The 17,320-nt window shown below is 53.9% G+C and overlaps 6 protein-coding genes across 6 annotated transcripts in view; 3 read left to right on the top strand and 3 right to left on the bottom strand.

Moving 5' to 3' along the window:
• Nucleotides 1-139: 139 nt before the first annotated feature.
• Nucleotides 140-2,833, bottom strand: GUITHDRAFT_134457 (hypothetical protein; the record flags this gene model as incomplete). Its single annotated transcript, XM_005838472.1, has 10 exons — nucleotides 140-303; nucleotides 539-647; nucleotides 698-770; nucleotides 866-938; nucleotides 986-1,371; nucleotides 1,472-1,523; nucleotides 2,149-2,209; nucleotides 2,253-2,405; nucleotides 2,462-2,637; nucleotides 2,767-2,833. The coding sequence occupies 10 exons, from the start codon at nucleotides 2,831-2,833 to the stop codon at nucleotides 140-142; spliced, it is 1,314 nt and encodes a 437-aa protein (XP_005838529.1).
• A 292-nt stretch (nucleotides 2,834-3,125) lies between these two features.
• GUITHDRAFT_102810 (hypothetical protein) lies at nucleotides 3,126-3,864 on the top strand (the record flags this gene model as incomplete). Its single annotated transcript, XM_005838471.1, has 2 exons — nucleotides 3,126-3,678; nucleotides 3,842-3,864. The coding sequence occupies 2 exons, from the start codon at nucleotides 3,126-3,128 to the stop codon at nucleotides 3,862-3,864; spliced, it is 576 nt and encodes a 191-aa protein (XP_005838528.1).
• Nucleotides 3,865-4,369: 505 nt separating this feature from the next.
• Nucleotides 4,370-5,317, bottom strand: GUITHDRAFT_102809 (hypothetical protein; the record flags this gene model as incomplete). The annotated part of the gene is made up of 4 exons (XM_005838470.1): nucleotides 4,370-4,547; nucleotides 4,607-4,625; nucleotides 5,120-5,163; nucleotides 5,226-5,317. The coding sequence occupies 4 exons, from the start codon at nucleotides 5,315-5,317 to the stop codon at nucleotides 4,370-4,372; spliced, it is 333 nt and encodes a 110-aa protein (XP_005838527.1).
• Nucleotides 5,318-5,393: 76 nt separating this feature from the next.
• Nucleotides 5,394-6,816, top strand: GUITHDRAFT_102808 (hypothetical protein; the record flags this gene model as incomplete). The annotated part of the gene is made up of 4 exons (XM_005838469.1): nucleotides 5,394-6,388; nucleotides 6,432-6,577; nucleotides 6,632-6,703; nucleotides 6,755-6,816. 4 exons carry the CDS (start codon nucleotides 5,394-5,396, stop codon nucleotides 6,814-6,816), a joined length of 1,275 nt encoding a protein of 424 aa, XP_005838526.1.
• A 200-nt stretch (nucleotides 6,817-7,016) lies between these two features.
• On the bottom strand, nucleotides 7,017-7,457 carry GUITHDRAFT_102807 (hypothetical protein; the record flags this gene model as incomplete). Its single annotated transcript, XM_005838468.1, has 1 exon — nucleotides 7,017-7,457. One exon carries the CDS (start codon nucleotides 7,455-7,457, stop codon nucleotides 7,017-7,019), a length of 441 nt encoding a protein of 146 aa, XP_005838525.1.
• A 791-nt stretch (nucleotides 7,458-8,248) lies between these two features.
• Nucleotides 8,249-17,320, top strand: part of GUITHDRAFT_134454 (hypothetical protein) — a gene marked incomplete at both ends in the record, with an annotated part of 12,886 nt that continues 3,814 nt past the window's right edge. The window contains 22 exons of the mRNA XM_005838467.1: nucleotides 8,249-8,275; nucleotides 8,637-11,126; nucleotides 11,173-11,382; nucleotides 11,404-11,553; nucleotides 11,667-11,780; nucleotides 11,924-11,992; nucleotides 12,043-12,413; nucleotides 12,513-12,606; nucleotides 12,650-12,733; nucleotides 12,784-12,933; nucleotides 13,082-13,129; nucleotides 13,549-13,632; nucleotides 13,718-13,864; nucleotides 13,999-14,130; nucleotides 14,286-15,068; nucleotides 15,245-15,550; nucleotides 15,603-15,758; nucleotides 16,019-16,072; nucleotides 16,150-16,316; nucleotides 16,472-16,586; nucleotides 16,710-16,864; nucleotides 17,119-17,200. Coding sequence (XP_005838524.1) covers nucleotides 8,249-8,275; nucleotides 8,637-11,126; nucleotides 11,173-11,382; nucleotides 11,404-11,553; nucleotides 11,667-11,780; nucleotides 11,924-11,992; nucleotides 12,043-12,413; nucleotides 12,513-12,606; nucleotides 12,650-12,733; nucleotides 12,784-12,933; nucleotides 13,082-13,129; nucleotides 13,549-13,632; nucleotides 13,718-13,864; nucleotides 13,999-14,130; nucleotides 14,286-15,068; nucleotides 15,245-15,550; nucleotides 15,603-15,758; nucleotides 16,019-16,072; nucleotides 16,150-16,316; nucleotides 16,472-16,586; nucleotides 16,710-16,864; nucleotides 17,119-17,200 — 5,988 coding nt within the window. The remainder of the gene's footprint in view (nucleotides 8,276-8,636; nucleotides 11,127-11,172; nucleotides 11,383-11,403; nucleotides 11,554-11,666; nucleotides 11,781-11,923; nucleotides 11,993-12,042; nucleotides 12,414-12,512; nucleotides 12,607-12,649; nucleotides 12,734-12,783; nucleotides 12,934-13,081; nucleotides 13,130-13,548; nucleotides 13,633-13,717; nucleotides 13,865-13,998; nucleotides 14,131-14,285; nucleotides 15,069-15,244; nucleotides 15,551-15,602; nucleotides 15,759-16,018; nucleotides 16,073-16,149; nucleotides 16,317-16,471; nucleotides 16,587-16,709; nucleotides 16,865-17,118; nucleotides 17,201-17,320) is intronic.

Raw genomic sequence — 17,320 nt, 5'->3', positions numbered from 1 at the left:
GGGGGAGGAAAAGAGCAGGGAAAGGAGGGAGGGAGGGAGGCAGGCAGGCAGGCAGGGAAGGAGGAAGGAGGAAGAGAACGAGCAGCGGCAAGAAGGGAGAGGGAGTGAGCGGCAACGGTGGGCGGGCGCAAGTGTAGGTTCAAGCACACCAGGAGGAGAGCGACTTGACGAGCTGAAGGTCGTGGGGAGAGGTCTCGTTGATGAGCTTGAGGGTGGACCAGAAGATTCTCTTCTTCCTCTCCGCTTCCTCCCTCGCACTCAACTTCCTGTTGGGACGCCACTTGATGAAGCCGTCCTCCGCAGCTGCCGTTGTTTGAGGAGGGAGGGAGCAGGAGCAGGAGCAGGAGCAGGAGCAGGAGCAGGAGCAGGAGCAGGAGCAGGAGCAGGAGCAGGAGCAGGAGCAGGAGGAGCGGAGAGGGGGAGCAGGAACAGGAGGAGAACATCTTTGAAACCAAGGACAAGAGAAGAACAGGAGGATTTCAACGAGGAGAGGAGGGAGGCATTCGTGGAGTCAACAGGGAGGGGGAAGGAAGGCTACCTTCGCCATTGCCTTTGCCTTGTAGCAACTGGTAGAGATCACGCTGTGGGATCTCTTCCTCGTGCACCATATCCCGGGATGCGTTTCTCTGCCTGAGGGAGTCCATGTGCTGGAAGCCAGTGAGCAGGAGGAACTCCCTTCGCCTCCTCCCTCGCTCACCAGCATCGCGCTGGCAATCATCTGCCTTTGCAGGGAAGACGTCAACTTGAACGCGCTCCTCCACTGCTGGAAGCTATGGAGGAAAGATCACCTCCCCTCCTCTCTCCCCTCCTCCCCTTCATCAGCAACCAGCGGCAGAGACGTCAAAATGTCAAACATGTCACGTACCGTTCGTCCTCGGGCGCGAGGCCGTCAAGGATCCCCGCTGACCTCTCCTCGTCCACGGGCGACAGAAACAGCTCTGACAAGCAGAGTCAGATCCATTCCCGGGTCTCCCTCCTCCTACACCTTCCCACTTCCTCACGAGCTTCTCCTGCAGTTCGGGCGGACATTCGCTGAGATTCGCCGAGACCTTGGAAAGGACGAGGTCGACGTACTCCCAGCTCGAGAGGTTCTTCGTGACGACGGCATGATCCTTCGCCGCCATCACCTCCCTCTCAACGTACTCTTGCAGCGAGTGGGTGAAAGCTCCGCTCGACTCTGCGACCTGCTGGAGTCCAGCAGGGGGGGGGAAGTCGTTCAGATCCGGCAGGTTGCTCAGCGTCGCACTGGGGGCAACAAAGATTTTCGGGCCATCGAACTGGCTGTACTCATCAACATCGCATCTGCAATCTTCAGTCTTGGTGCAGATTGCTCCCAACTTTGCTTGCATGTGACAGTCTCGAACCAAGCACCTGCTCTGCTCCTCCAGGCAGAGACAGACGGCACAGTCTTTGAAGCGAGAGGCTTGGGCTACATGTCAGAGAGCGTCGAACAGAGGGTAGCAGGGCTGACCGAGACAAGTCGCTGTAGACTGTGCTGAGCTCGAGCAACCCAAGGCGAACCCCTGTTGGAAGGAAACAAGAGTCAGGGAAGAATCCATCTCCATCACAAAAATCTCCTCTAACGCGCAAAGACTATCCTTCCATTCTCAAGTTCTGGATCTCCTCTAACCAAGAGAAGAACAACAAACTACTTTCGTGCCTGAAATGTTGTTCTGTTGACGACCAACGACGACTCTGCAAGCGTCTCAACGCCGCAGATGACGGATGTTTCAGAGTCTTTCCCAAATATTTGTTGCTGTAAGTCATCGTCGTCCGCTGTATCTGATCATCATCATCATCGTCATCGCCATCATCATCGTCATCGTCATCGTCATCCTCATCGTCATCCTCATCATCATCATCGTCATCCTCCTCCTCCTCCTCATCATCATCATCATCCTCATCATCATCATCATCGTCATCATCGTTATTTTCGTCATCCTCCTCCTCCTCCTCCTCCTCCTCATCATCATCATCATCATCATCGCCATCATCATCATCATCATCATCGCCATCATCATCATCGCCATCATCATCATCGCCATCATCATCATCGCCATCATCATCATCATCGCCATCATCATCATCATCATCATCATCATCTCAATCACCACCACCATTCCACGTATAGAACATAAACTCATTTACCAGCAGACCATGCACCATTCAAATCGCAGTCTTGCAGCAGCACCGAAGCATCTCGATCTGTCTGCTCATGAATCAGACAGAATGGCAACATCTCACTGATGAACCTGAACGATAGCGGCTGGCATCGTGTTGCCACCTTCAACTTTCATTCCGCAGTCTGCAATGGTCCAATTCCCTGATGCAACATGGACACAGAAACTTTGTGCACATGTCCATCCCTTGATGCTCCTGATCCACCCGCTCGTCCCGTCCACAACCTTTTGCGCAGGAGAAGTCAATCAGATCAGCCCTCAAGACTCAGGCAGGAAGGCACCAGTTTGCCATCGAAGGTTTCATCTCCCGACCCAGTGATTGTGCCATCCGCGGCCTGGTAAGTCCCCCCAGGCCATGAGACACAGCATGGCTTCATCTTGCGCTCGCCATCAGATCGCAGGCTTAAGGGTGTGAAGGTGAAGAACTTGTTGTTGACGACACCCCTCGAGCTAGCGACTGTGCCACCAACACAATCAGTACACAACAGCATCGGCACCCTTTCATCAGCAGGGATGCTGGAGGGAGACGGGGGCAGGAGGAAGGGGAAGAATCAGAGAGATTCTGAGACTTGCTCGAACTCCTCACCTTTCCCTCCTCCTCCCACCATCATCCCTGCTAGCACCAGCGCCAGGGTCCCCGTCACCCTCGCCATGGATTTCTTTGAAGGGACTCAAGTCAGGAGGAATGAGCGGGGAAGAGGGCCAACAAAGGTTCAGTGGCAGATGTGTCGCCATGTTGGGGCGGATCGGCGTCGGGGATATGATGCTGGGTCGCGTCTGGGAGGCAGGGCAGGGCATGAGCACGACGGAGGCATGTGCTGAGGTAGAGGTACACCGTGCTCTCCATTCCTGCAATCTGAATGCTTGTTTGAACCTGGAACATCCCCTTCTTATTTGACAACGATGCTCGTAAGAGCGACAAGCTCTTGCTCTAAGCTCACGATCATGCTCGTCTACTTCCTCGCAATGAGATGGGGCGAAGCCGAGAGCTCCATGGTCCAGCATGTTCCCCGTCCATCTTGTGCGACGAGTCCGGGTGAGGTCGTGCGCTTGCGCGGAGGATCCATGTCAGATCGCTGGCTCGACTCCGCAGCAGAGTTCTGGGACATCCACACGGTGCCGGATGACCTCGAGAGCACGCTCACCATGCTCATGAACCGAGAGCCGCCCTTCATCATGATAGAGCTGTGGGGAGCGAGCGGAGGACAGTTCAGAACCACGTACGACATGGCCGGCAACGACGTCGTTACCGTCTGGCCCCAGGGGTATACCGGCAATCTGACCGAATGGGACAACGAGACCCTGGCAGAGGAGATGAAGAAGCTCTCCTTTGCCAAGCCTATAGGGAGCAACCCGTTTGAGATAGGGAGCTGGGTGTTTCGACCGAAGGGCCCTCACATCCTCCTAACGAACAAGCAACAGCAGGACTTCGAGATCTACCTGACCAGCAAGGGCTTCGTCTTCTTCGATAGCAGCGGCTACGCCCTAGTCAATCAAGGTGAGTCCTCTTCCTGTGCATGTTGCTGCCCGGTGTCTCGCTTGCATCGCCCCTTCGTGTACATCCCGCGTGGATCGTGGTGGACTTCATCGAAATGCCCACCACCAATCTTGTCACAATGCAGCACAAGACATCAGCAGTCTCATCTGAACTGCTCACACAGAGATCTACTTTGATACAGACTAATTGTATCAGACTAGCTTCTGAATGATTTTCTACAGGAGATGGATTCATTACCGACGTCGATCCTGCAGAGGCGAGCAACATTTTAGGCATAGATCCGTCTACGAGATGGTTTCCAAAACCATATCCAATGCCGATATGGAATGGTATACGTGCGAAATGGTAGGGTGGTATGTTACAGATATCATTCCTCCACATGCTCAGGCTTGTCTCCGTAACACGGAAGAGATCGCGATCATGCTCTAAAAATGCTCTAAAAATCCACAAAGAAAATCTAGAAAGGTCTAACTTTCCCCCTTCATATGTATGTAAGCTTTCAGCTGTGAACTCCAATAAATCCATGAACTACAACTTCATCTTTTTGTGAGGATCACATTTTAATCAAAGACTTGGGGAGAGAGAAAAAAATGTTGCCTTCTGTCTGGTGAGCAGGAGCACGGAAATGAGAAAATCCAATCAAGCAAACTTGAACTCAATCGCTCTTGAAATGCTGCCGGCAACGAGCGCTTTAGAAGTCCGGGCGGCTGAGAGCAGCAAGGCGGAGCCCAGACACGAGCCCAGTGCAGCGAGAGGCAGCGAGCTTGTCCTTCCTCTCGGAGCTTCCCATAGACCTGTACTCTGCATAGATGGACTTGGCAGCGTTGGTGTGGAAAGCATTGTGAGATGCACCTCCGACGGCGTCGTTGCTGGCAGCGTTCCACAGCTTAGCGAGCATGGCGAGTGTCTCTCGGTGGTGACTCTTCACCGTTGGTTACGGAATATAACTGCCGTAGAAGGGTCAGGGTGGACCCCTTGCATCACCAGGGGCTAGGGGGTACCGTTAGTTGTGATGGGTTGTATTCAAGTCGAAAGCTTTGTTGAAGGTGGGGGTGGTCAAGCTGGGGGTGGTGCAAAGGGTGGGTCCGTAACTTGGGTGTGTGTGGGGACGCGGTCCACAAACCATCCACGGGGAGGAGGTTCGAGATGAGATTTCAGATATGAAGGTCAAATAGAGGGATGATCGACTTATCAAGAGTTTTTCGAGCAGCAAAACTTACCAATTCTTTTTAGGGATTTTTCGTCCTGTTGCTAAATTTAAGTTTTATATTTCAAATTTTTCTCTAGTTTTGAAAGATCGTTCTCCTATTTATGTTCGTTTTTCCAATTGTCCTCCAGTTCATTTTCACGAATCAAATTGTGAAGAAACATTTTGATTAAAATTTGAACATTTGACAATATATTTTGGAACAATATAACGAAGTTGTTGTCGGCATAGAACCCTTGACAAAAATCCACTTCATTATCATCCCATGGCTCTTGGCACTATGGCGCCGCGTGATATGAAACCGCGGCGCCGTAAAGCAGCAAGATGCTCCTCCGCTCACTTAGGAATCTCTCTTCTTTCCTCATCATACCCTCCATCCCTCGCTACACACATCTTCCCCAGTTCATCCATCTTCTTGCTGTTCTTGTTCATCTTTGCACTCCAAGGTTTCCAGGCGGCGGACGCTCTCGATGCTTCTGCCAATGGCTGCGATTTAACCATTTCAAACATGTACAGAGCTGAGCCCATGTTTGGAACTCTTTATATTGGCACATATTTGAATCCTGCAGCTTCTGTCACCGACATCAAGAAAGGAACTTCCGCCATCACAGTCCCCACCTGTGCGAAAACTGCCCAGTTCTCGAGTCAAGATCAAGCTCAGCCTCCCGCATGCACGATACCTGAATGCAACAACCTAGGCATCAAATTCGTGCAGTGTTCTTCTCTGTCCAATTTACAGAATCCATTTTCAAATATCAAGGAATTCTCTTGCACGACAGCCGATGGAAAAACCCAGTGCACTTATGTTAACAGTGTCAGTGTCAACGAATTGATCCAATTTCAAATCAATCTCCCCCTCTCAACATCGTTGACATTTCAGGCGACGGTCGATCCTGGTGTCCCCATCGGGATGACTGTCTCTAGCACAACACCGCAGACTTGGGAAGTCCAGTGGATGCCGACTCGGGGGCTGCAGGGAGCGCAACATGTGGGGGAGTTTGTCATCGGAACGCCGGGTGCCATCAACATTTGTCCGGTCCACACTTATACACTTACCTTCACTGTCTCAAGTACAAACCCGATGTGGCGGTATATCCCACCTGCTTCCGACATGGTGTACCTTGCTCCAGGACAGGCCTTGTTAGGACACACCATGACATGCAGCATCAACGCTTCTTCGCAGTCAAGTTTGACACCTCTTGTCTACATTGTCAATGCAACTATCTTTGACAAAAAAGTCGAGCAGCAATATGTGTGTGGTTTGAGCGACTGCTTGACGGTGGATGCAGTGGTGAACGTCGGAACCACAACGAAGTCTGTGGAAACCACGTTGACGTACCAGGCTCAAGCGGCATTGGATGATGGAAAGATTATCAGGCTATGCTACGGCTGCACGGATAGTGGTTATCTTGGGCCAGGAGCTGTCACCTGCGTGTCAATAACAGTTTCGATTTGTTCCATCTACATCAACAAGGGGATGACTCTAGAATCGCTTGCACGCCAGTAAGTTGTTGAGCACGCAAACAAATGTTCTGAGCATCTGCAGGTATCATCTGGATCGAAATTGGCGCAGGATGTGGAATCTGAATCCTTGGCTACCTCAGCCGAATGCTGTGCTGCATTCCGACGTGGTGCTTAGGATCGGCTCAATTTACAAGGTTCGGAGGGGAGACACGCTTGTAGTGATCGCAGGTCACATACTCTCTGAGATCGACTGAATGATTCGGTATTGAAGATGTTCTGCAGCTCGATTTCAGACGACGGTCAAGAAACTGATGAATGTCAATAAGAATATTGACGTAATGGACTTGAAAGAAGGTGATGAACTTTAATGTATTTGTTGTATGAAGTTGCTAACATCGAGTGCAGGGCAAGATGTATGCGTGCTTCCGTGCACAGACAGGAGACTAGTTGCATCTACAGCTGTATAGAGAGAAGTGTAAGGGAATCTCTAGGATTTCCAAGTAACTTGCTAGTGCAAAGGTTAATGTATAATACATCGAGACTTCAAACAAAACTTGAAAGAGTCCGAAGTATCGAGTTGGAAAGACGAGACTCATGACATTCTGGTTTCACTAATTTACATAGGTATCACAACCTGTGCTGCTCCATGTGGCTCAAGCCATAATGTTCACTTCTTCGGGGTCCCAAATATATCGTGTAAGATCGAATGGATCGAGAATGCAGACCCGAGACTTTCTTGGCTGTTGTGAACGAACCTGTTGAAGAGAGGGTTTTTGCGATGACGCCTCAACCATGCATAGTAAGCATCCCTTCGCGATTTCGCCAGTCTCGTTAGTATGACCTTCCCAGGATGAATCGGATCTCTTCTCAAAAGTGGCTTCCCAGTAAAAGGGTCCTCTGCTGCTTGTGCGGTATAGCCCAATCCAGCGGGGAAGCGGTCAGGAACTAGTCCAGAAGCAGAGTTCACTGGTTCAGACATGCTCTTCCTAGCCAGTTCAGCACCATCAACTTCATCCATGAAGTTTGTTCCCAGTAAGACGAGCAAGAAAGCGGCAACTGCAGCGACAGCGGCTACTCTTACTCTGTGATCCACAATCACGGCAACCATACGCGACCCTTCGACTAGCAGAATTTCAGGCTGATCAAATAAACGTGACCGGCCGGGCCGGGCCGCCGCCAGGCCGGGCCCTGACAGTCACTGAGTGCTCAGTCGGGCTGGTAGTCCGACCGGAATTGATCAGGCTTCACTCCGGGCCTGGCAAAGTTACACTTAGTAAGTTAAAAATCGGCCGCCGCGCCGCGAGAGTACTAGCAGGCCGCTGGGCTCAGCCGGCGGCTACCGTATGCCGCAGTACGGACTACCGGGTCCGATCACCCGGTCGTGGCACCGCCGTACGGTACGGTCGGCACGGCGGCGAGGGTAACTTTGAACACTGTAAACCGTAGCGAGTAGTAAAGAGACCGGGTCAAACACTGCCGTGCGGGCCCAGCCTGGACCGTAAGGCGGATCATCATCCCGGCTGTGCCATGATGCCGCCCGGCCCGGCGCTCAGGCCCCTGCCCGGGCCCGGGCCCGCGGCCAGCGGCCTCTCGCCGGGCGGCGTCCATAGTTTTCGGACTTGCCGATCATAAAATAGATATATACTTGTAATAATACATTTAAGTGGCGAACCCTCGTCCCCTCGGCTAACCGATACGAGGGAGAAACCCCCCACCCCTAATCGGGTACTCTTATCCCACTGCCGGATTCTCTCCCTAAAACTCTACCTATTTCTCATGTGTATCTCTAATTAAAAAGGGTATAGTTCCGACCTTACACCTTTCACATCACTTTTCAGTACCATCTCAACTCTGGCACCCCTGTTCTAATCCTTTCCAACTTGGGCGGATCGCAGCGCCATGGTCTTTGTCATACCGCTGGAGCAGGTAAGGGAGGCGGCCGCATCCTTCTCCTCTCCCTCTCCGTGTTCCTTGTAAGGATAGCAAAGTGGAATACCTCCATGTCCTCCTCCCTCCCTGTGTCCATTGAGCTCCTTGGCGCTGTGGTCACTTGACTTCTGCCCAACACCACGCGAACGATCGTGGAAGGTACCATGTTTCGAATGCCCGTGATAAGAGTGTGGAAGAGGTGTTCTTGATTGGTGTATGAAGCTGTTCACACTCGATGCATTGCTCGCAATATTTTCCCAGCACATATGCATATTCATCCTGAAATTACCCAGGGGTGAAACTAGCCGTGCTTAAGCATCCTTGTAAACGGCCACGTGACATTCTGATCTGATCTCAGGATGAAGCGGCTTCATCTGATCCCTTCAACGTCGACATGCAGGCCGACAGGCCCGTGGGGATTGTCACAAGACCCAGGTCGGCAGAGCCCATCGCCCGTTCCCGGGATGAGTCGAAGTCCCCTACACCGGACATGAACCCCGAAAGCATTCCAAAGAGGCCGTTGACGGCTCCTCGCAAGCGACCAAAGACAGAGCAGAACAGACCATGGGCGAGCCGTGCGAGGCCTCCGTCCCTTGACAGCCTGAGGTTGCCGGCAAGAAGTAAGCTCTGCACTCAAGTCAAGAACTTGTTAGCTTCTAGTCATCGAGAGCAACTGGCGAGATGCGCTCAAAGCTTCTATGCTGACTGCAGAGGGCTGGACGGGAGCTGGACAACTGCGTCTATGCAAGATCTCAACCATGTGATCGTCACGCTGATCGATGGTCGGCTCATAGCTACTGCCAGCCGTGTTCTGTCGGACTTGCTCTTCCTGCAGCGAAGGCTGAGCCAGCGCTGCCTCGGGTCTATCTTGCAGGATTTTCAGTGTTTCGAGGAGGCTCTTGACCGCATTGTACGAGATGAGCCCTTCCATCTGCGATCTGACGATGCGAACAATGCGCTGTCGCGGAGAAATTACCTGTCTCTGCTCCGACAACACCTAGTGAAGAATGGGAGAAGCTTTGAAGGCTCAGCCGCGAAGAAATTTCTGCTAGCATGCAAGACATCACAGTTTTCGATCACAGTTGATTCGTTAGTCACAGAATTCGATGGGTTCGTCAATAGCCATCTCCTCTGGTTGGAATCCTACAGGGTACAAGACAATCAGGCGAAGAAGGTTTTGATCCCCATGAAGCAAGACTGTGATGACTCGATCTCAAACCCCGAGCTGCTTCTCGCTCAGATCAGACAAGAGTTTGCTTGCCACTTGTTCGTCTCTGCTGATCGTCTCGTCCTCAGAGTGGAGAGTCATCCTATCGACGATCACTTGACCTTGTGCCTGATTGTGATTATCAAGCCCGATGCTCGCGTGTCTCCTAAGGCTGGGCCTCCTTCCCCCTCCAACGCGAGCGACTGCCTGTCGATCGCAAGGAGGCTGATTGAAGAGCTGAAGCAACCCTGCTCGGACCTCTCCCTGAGCAAGAACACGCGCACTTTGGTGGACGGCGAGCGACCGGAGCTCATCAGTCTGCTGGGGGAGGCGAGCGTGAGTCTGGAGGAGGTGGAGACTCTCTTGAAGGTGAAAAAGAAGATCGATCGCGCGCAAACTTCGGGTTTGGTCAACTGTCTGAGCGAAGGTCAGCGAGCGAGGGCTGAGGGCCTGCTGTCACGAGTCGTGAACATGCTCGAGTATGGGGCGAAGGGAGAAGATGGAGGCTTCGTTACGCTTCGTGTGGAGACGAAAACGTTGTCTTGCGCCATGGGCTTTCAATCGCTCCTTCGTGAATTTGTGGAGGACGTAGGAAGGATGGCGGAAATCGATCATAAGAGTATGGGAGCTCGGATTGTACATGCAATGAGCAGGCAGAGCGAGCGATCGGGGTATAGCTCGCACCCGAGGCCAGAGGCCTCACGAGCGGGTGCGAGGAGGGGGGAGAGGAAGGGAGGGGAGCGGAGGGTGCTGCAGTTTGTCGACTCCAGGGGGTTCCAGGACCTGATTGAGCAAACAGCTGAGGACATGGCAGTCACGCTGGACTTGTGGGTTCCGTTCGCGCAGGGGGAGCAGGTGATGAGGGCGATGAGGGCAGGGGGGGCATTCTCCCTCAAGTACAAGAGTGAGGAGGAGGTCAAGGTGATGAGGGACGGGGTCGAGGTCTGGTTCTCGTCCTCCCTCACCCCCCGCATGCAGGATGAGCTGTCGCAGCGGTTCTCGGGGAAGGAGGTGGAGGCCCTCCTGGGGTTGCTGCAGAGGAGCTGCTTTCTCTTCTCTCACCGCGTCAGTGCTGGGGGCATGCTGGGCGAGCTGGTCAGGTGGCTTGCAGAGAAGCTGGGGTGTGACGGTGATGCCATACTTGACAAGCACATCCTGTACTCCTCCTCCCCCAACCACAGCGGGTCGACGATGTCGGGGAGCTTGGGCGGCGGGGTGTTACAGGAGATTTCGAGGAGGGACAACCGGCACGAGCAGCACGTGCAGGAGCTGCAGAGGCAACAGGTCATCCTCGACAAGCTCCTGCATTCGTGCAGCCTTATGAAGGGCCTCATCCAAGATGAAACCATGAAGCTCATGTTGAGCCAAGTCCTGGAGCAGTCCAGCGACAGTCAACTGATGATCTTCTACCTGGAGGGTGAAGGGGGAGAGGGAAAGACTTCAGTAGTCTCTAGTGTGGTGAGGAATATCCTCAGATCAGATCACGGCCAGAAGCCCGTACACACAATCTTTGCGTTCAGACGACCTGGGCTAGACCTGGTCCAGGTGATCGACTATGTGCTCTTCGACGCGTGTTGCCTTGTGTGCAACGATGGCGCAAGGACGGACGAGATGATTAGGAGATTGGATGAGTTGGTGCGGGTGAGTTGCAAGAAGTGACGCTGACCGATCTGACGACGAAATGCAGATTGTGAGGGAGAAGGCGAGCGCGGAGGAGGGTGCTGCTGGGTTGGAGGCCGTCGGGGTTCAGAAAACGTCAAACGGGGTGCAAGAGACGGGAATACTTGAGGAGCAGGAGGAGGAGCTTGCGCAGCGCTTGTTCGCCTTCTTCAAGGAATCCTATCAGCAAGTCCCTCCTCACTGGAAGTGGATTCTGGACGTGAGGGGGAAGGACAAGGTACTTTATCAGGACCTGCAGCAGGTGCTGCTCGGAGGGACGGCGAGTCAGCCGCTGCCGCGACTGCTTGTCATGATAGAGTCGCTCGGCAGCACCGACGTCTCAGCCCTGCTGGGCCCCTCGAACCGACTGGGCAGCTCAGTGGGCTCGCAAGTCGAGAAGCTCCGCCTGGTCTGCTCCCTGCTCCCAGGCTCTTGCATCGTGACATCGGGGCCAATCCTGAGCTTCCATGTAGGGCTGGTGGAGATGAGAGGAGGGAGAAGTGACTCGTGATGGTGTAACAGGAGCTAACTGCTACATGCGAGGGGATCGAACTGTCGGTGACGAGGATGGACAAGCTCAGCGTGAAGGAGAGGCTGCACATGCTGCGTGCAAACGTCGCCGAAGCCCTTCCGGACGTGAGCAGATGGGAGATGATGTTGATGTCCTAGACATGCGATGTAGACGAGCTGTGTTGCGTTGTTGTTTCTTGCTCTTGCTCAGCCCGAGAACACCTGGAAGATTACATCTTCGTCTGACTTGGATGGTTTTGTTGGTGCAGGGGAGCATTCCTCCGTCCTTGCGGAGTGCTATGAGCTCCTTGTCCAAGATTGCAAACAATCAAGAGATGGTGTGTGCGGGGAGGACTCTTCCGAAGACGCTGAGTTGTTTTCTCTTCAGTATTTCTCACCTCTCTACCTCAAGACGACTCTGTTCGTGCTCTTTCAAGACTCGAAACTTTCTGTGCCCGACGACTTTCCCTCTGACCTGGAGGGAGTCGTCGACTACGTTATCAACCTCTCTGCTGACAGATTCGGGGAGCACGTCACCTTTGACGTCTTGCACCAGCTCTCGCTCGGCAAGAGTCCAGCTGATGTCTTCCGCTCCTTCAGATGGTCTGCTGCCGAGCCGTCGGTCAGCAAGAAGGTCAGAGCATGTCTGGAGTTGCTGAGGCCCCTCCTCTTCCCCTTTGTGTTCGACGTCAACGACTCCTTCCTCGACGAAGGGGAGGCGATGCTGCATGGAATCAAGAACCGTCACGTGCTGAACAAGTCTGCTCCTCTTCTTCTCTCGTCCTTTCCTCTCCTCTCTTCTCCTCCTCTCTTCTCCTCCTCTTTTCTGCTCTCTTCCTGACCTCCCGTTTGCCGCAGAGTCAGAACCATGGTGCACGTTCACACGCTCAACAAGTCCCTGTGGCACGAAGACTCCTCCTCTTCCCTGTGGTTGACGGACATCTGCGCTCCAGTAAGAGGAGAAGACCATGAGGGGAGCGTGACTGAGCTTCCAGGGGCTCGACATGCTCCTTGGGGACTCAGGCGAGGACGGAGGTCACCGTGCTAGCGGGAAGCAGCAGGAGCCGTCGAACCGGCGGGTGAGGGATGTTGGAGGACCTGGGGGGGGAAAGGCTGACAGTGGATGAAGGCATTCCTGCCAAGCTTTTCTGTTGAGCGAGTGACGTGCTGCGACGTCTTCCTCACCTGCGTGCTCGAGGAGGCGGTGGCAAAAGATGTGCATTGCCTCGAGTTGGAATCTGCAGAGATGACTGAGAAGGTAGTCCGTCGCCGTGAGAAGGTAAGGCGGGAGCATGCTGCAGAGGCTGCCGTTGCGTCTTGTTGCCATGGCTGGTGAGGAGGAGGAGGAGGCAGGAGATAAGGGGTTAAGTGCCAACGATGCACATCTGACAAACATCCGTGTGCGTGTGAATGACAATCTTGATCAGATAGAGACGACGGATCGTCGAGACAGGAGTACCTTCAACATCGCTATAGTAAGCTCCCACCTCCCAGCACGCCCCGGTCAACCCTTACACCTTGTCTCAGCCCGTCCTGTCCTCAACAACTTGTGTATGTAAGCTGAGAGCGGTCCTGAGCGACGAGCGAGGAGAGACGATCGGTAACGACGACGCTGTTGCTGAGCCTTCCATCTCATCCGCCTTCTCTCAGTCTCTTGCTGGAGGACCGTAATCACAACCTCCCGTCCCAAGCCCCCCAAACCGCAGGTGCCTTCCCAGCCCCTTCACGTCCCCGTGTCCTCTTACTGTTCTCGTCCGCCCTTCTCTCTCCTCTGCTGCGATCTTGCACTACCGACCTCCCCTCCTACCTACGCCCCCGTTTCCTCTGCTACTCCCCAGACCCTCGCGCTCTCCTCTCGGTCCTCCTGCATGACACGATGCTGATCTTGCTGCAGTTCTTGAGCAAGGAAGTCAAGCAGAATGTCGTCATCTTGAGATGGGAGAAGAGAATCGATGGAGAAGAGCAAGACACTTTCAAGGTGACCATGTTCGAACCGGATTTCTCGACTACCTCCCTTCATCCCTCCCCGTCTACTCCTTCCCTCCTCTCATCTTCTCCTGCAGGGAAAGGAGGAGTTCCTGCTCACTGCAAGGGGCAAAGCGATCAAAAGCATGCGGCAATCGTCATCGTGGAAACGCATGTCGGAGTATGAGGAGTTGTACCGCGGAACAGCAAAGGGAGTGACGATTCTAAACTTGGAAGAGAACGCGGTAAGAGGACAGGACAGGAGAGTGGGGAGGGGGAGGAAAGGAGGTGCGGGAGTGGGTTTGAGCGATTAAGGATGGCCCTCAAGAGAAAGTGGAGGAGATGAGGAGGAAACAGACAAGAGGTAACGTGTTCGAAGGCTCTTTTGCTTCAACTCGCTCTTGTCCGCGATGGTTTCGTGTCGGAGTTCGAGCGTGTGAAGCTGGAGACGAAGATGACGAGTCAGAACATTAGGAAGAGGGCGAGGGAGAGCATCTACAAGTTCATCAAGGTATTTTCTGCTCGCATGATCCGATCTCGTGCCAGTTGACGATGATGGAGACTGATGCTTGCCCTTGCTCTTGCTCCCTGCCCTTGCTCCCCTGCCTTGACGTGTCGTTGCTGTTCCTCCTGCCTTGCAAGCGACTGACGGGATGACGACTGAAGGCTCTCAAGACGAGGGACAACCTGATGCTGGAGAACGAGCTGAGCACGGCGAACATGTCGGCGAACAAGGCACTCGAGCAGTCGCTGCAGCACGACACCTTCAAGGTTTACTTCAACGTGCCGGACAAGCACCTGGTGGACCTGGCGGTCCGCCAGCTGAAGATGAAGAACTTCGAGAAGATGCTCGAGCTGTTCAACAACCCGGTCGTCCTGCACCGGCTGCTGGACCACATGGGGGTGGACTCGTTCTGTGACGAGTTTCTGTCCTCCATCCTCCAGCTGGGAAGATCGCAGGTGCCCCAGGAGCTGTACAAGCTTTGCTCCCTCCTGCAGGAGATGGCAACGACGCACCGGGCGGACCTGAGGGTCGGCCAAGTGAGCATCTGTCAGCTGATAGCGCAGAAGCTGCCGCAGGCGCAGCTGGATGTGATAGAGCGGAGGGCGACGGAGATGATGGAGGAGATGAGGGGAGAGTGTGCGGCGTGTGCGGACAAGAGCGGGGAGGAGTTCTCCCTCGTGCGGGTGTACGACTGCATCCTGAGGCTGGAGATGATGGACAAGTGCGACGTGGAGAAGCTGGAGAGTGGGGAGGGGGAGAGGCTGCCGCTGAAGAAGCTTCTGTCGAGGATGAGGAGGGTAGATAGGGACGTAGACAGCGCGCAGAAGCTCAAGGAGATGAAGAGGATGCTGGTGGAGCCGAGGATGAAGAACGTGGATGAGTTCGACAGAGTGTCGTCGACGATCTCGAGGGCGCAGTCGATCCATGCCTTGAAGTCGAAGCAGGTGAGAGGAAGGAAAGTAGAGTGCCTTGCTGCTGGAGAGGAGGAGGAGGAGGAGGAGGACGAAAACGAGGAGGAGGATAGGAGGAGGAGGAGGATAGGAGGAGGAGGAGGAGGAGGAGGAGGAGGAGGATGACCCGTGGTGAAGAAGACAATCGTCTTGACTGCGATGGTTGACAGGTAGCAGAGATTGCCTCATTGCTGCAGATGGGGGTCATGAAACAAGACGCCATCGACAAGACCCACGTGTTCCTCGAGTTCGACCTGGCGGTCTTCGACGAGGCTGAGAGCAAAGGGCCGCAGCAGCTTGTGGAGGAGACCACCAAGACGATGATGGACATGTGCGAGGAGGTGGGAAGGGAGCAAGAGGTCGCTATCTCCAGAGAGTCCGTCATCATCAGAGTCGTTCAGCTAGAGGCGGTCGACCTTGTCGCGCAAGGCGTCGTCAACCCCATCCACGAGGCGTCGATGAAGTCTGTTGACCATGTTCGGATCTTGACCTTGAGCGCGCGGCTTTCTTGTGAAATTTTGCTTGCAGAAGAAGATTTTCGCTCGAGTCGAGCTGTCGCTGTCGCTGATGGAACGCGTGAGGAGGATGGAGACGGGAGAGAAGAAGATGATCAACTTGCGGCTGGTGGCCGAGGAGATCTGCAAGAGGTTGCAAGAGAGGAAACAAGGCCTGCTTCCGTACCTGGTACACCCTCAAAGAGCAGGAGGAGGAGGAGGAGGAGTGGAGGCCAGAGGAAAAGGAAGGGTAGGAGGAAGGGAGAGGAGAAAATGATTTCATATGATGATATGATGACGATGATGATGATCAAAACATTCTTCCTCCTGCTGCTTATGATGGTAGTCATGTTCATGGTGGTGGTTGTGGTGATGGTGATGGTGATGATGATGATGATGATGAACAACGTTGACATTCGGGTCTGGCAGAGCCGTTCAAAAGTGATCCAGGACATGAGCACCTTCTTGGTCGTTGCGATGGTTTGCAGCATGAAGAACAGCCTGGTACGCTCAATCTCTCAACCCATCGGCATTTTTGTCACTTTGACTCTTACAATGCAACCTTGTCTTGCTACCAACAGCAATCAGAAGAAGAGTTCAAGCAGCGCATCTTCGAAGAGGTCGCGAGAGCTCTCAACCTGGACTCCAAACAAGTCGTCCTCACCAAACTCAACCACCGACGCACATACGCCATCCTTGAACTTTTCATCGACGAGACCATCATCACTACGTTGCAAGACACTATCACGTGCGACCTCTCCCTCCCTGCCTCCCTCCTCCTTCCCTTCCCTGCCCTGCCCTGCCCTGCCCTGCCCTTCCCCTCCCCTTGCCTACCCTTCCCTTCCCCTCCCCTTCTGCTTCTCCTCCCTTCCCTGCTCTGATCGCTGCTCACACTGCTCGAAGTAAAAAGCTCATGGACTCAAGCAAGTGCCCCCAACTCTCTCAAGTCCTCATGTCTGCGTCCCTGGTGCGAAGCTTCCTCCAGCCATTCCTACCCGGGGAGCGAGTTCAGATCAAGGTGAAGTAGATGACGATGACGATGACGATGACGATGATGATGATGATGACGAGATGATGATGATGATGATGATGAACATTTGACGTCGAGGAGCTGAGGGAGACGAGGTGACATTCCTTTCAGGTGTTCAACTCGTCAACATTCTCTGACATGCATTGCGAGCGGGACTACCTCAACAACTTCATCTACCCGGCGTTCCGAGAGGCCTGCTCGCGGCGCCGCATCGATTTCTCTTGGATTGACTTCAGATGGGGAGGGGTGACGGAAGACGATTCCAAGTGAAGCCTTCCTCCTCGCCCGCCTCTCCATCCCCTTATTCCTCTTGACTCCCCTCCCTCCCCTCCCTCCCCTCCCTCTCCTCCCCCTCCTCCCTCTCTCAGCCTCCCTCTTTACTCCTCTATCCTCCTCCTCCCTCTCCTCCTCCCTCTCCTCCCTTCTCCCCCTCCTCCTTCTCTCCTCTCCTTTTCCGCCTCTCCTACTTTTCTCCTCCTTTTCTCCTCCTCCTTCCCCTCATGTTGACTTCTGTCATCAGAGAAAACAAGACAATTTTGTCCTGTCTCAAGAAGATTGACGAGTGTACTCTACCACTACACAACGGGGTGCAAGTACCTCTTGTAAGTATTCTCCTCATCTACTGCTTCATACTGGCATTCCTCCTCCTCCTCCTCCTCCTCCTCCACCACCACCTCCACGGGATGATGCTCCTGATCATCTTGATGTTTTCCTCCCTTAGC

This window comes from Guillardia theta, assembly GCF_000315625.1.
Source record: "Guillardia theta CCMP2712 unplaced genomic scaffold GUITHscaffold_11, whole genome shotgun sequence".
NCBI lineage: Eukaryota > Cryptophyceae > Pyrenomonadales > Geminigeraceae > Guillardia > Guillardia theta.
This window is presented reverse-complemented; position numbering and strand designations above follow the sequence as displayed.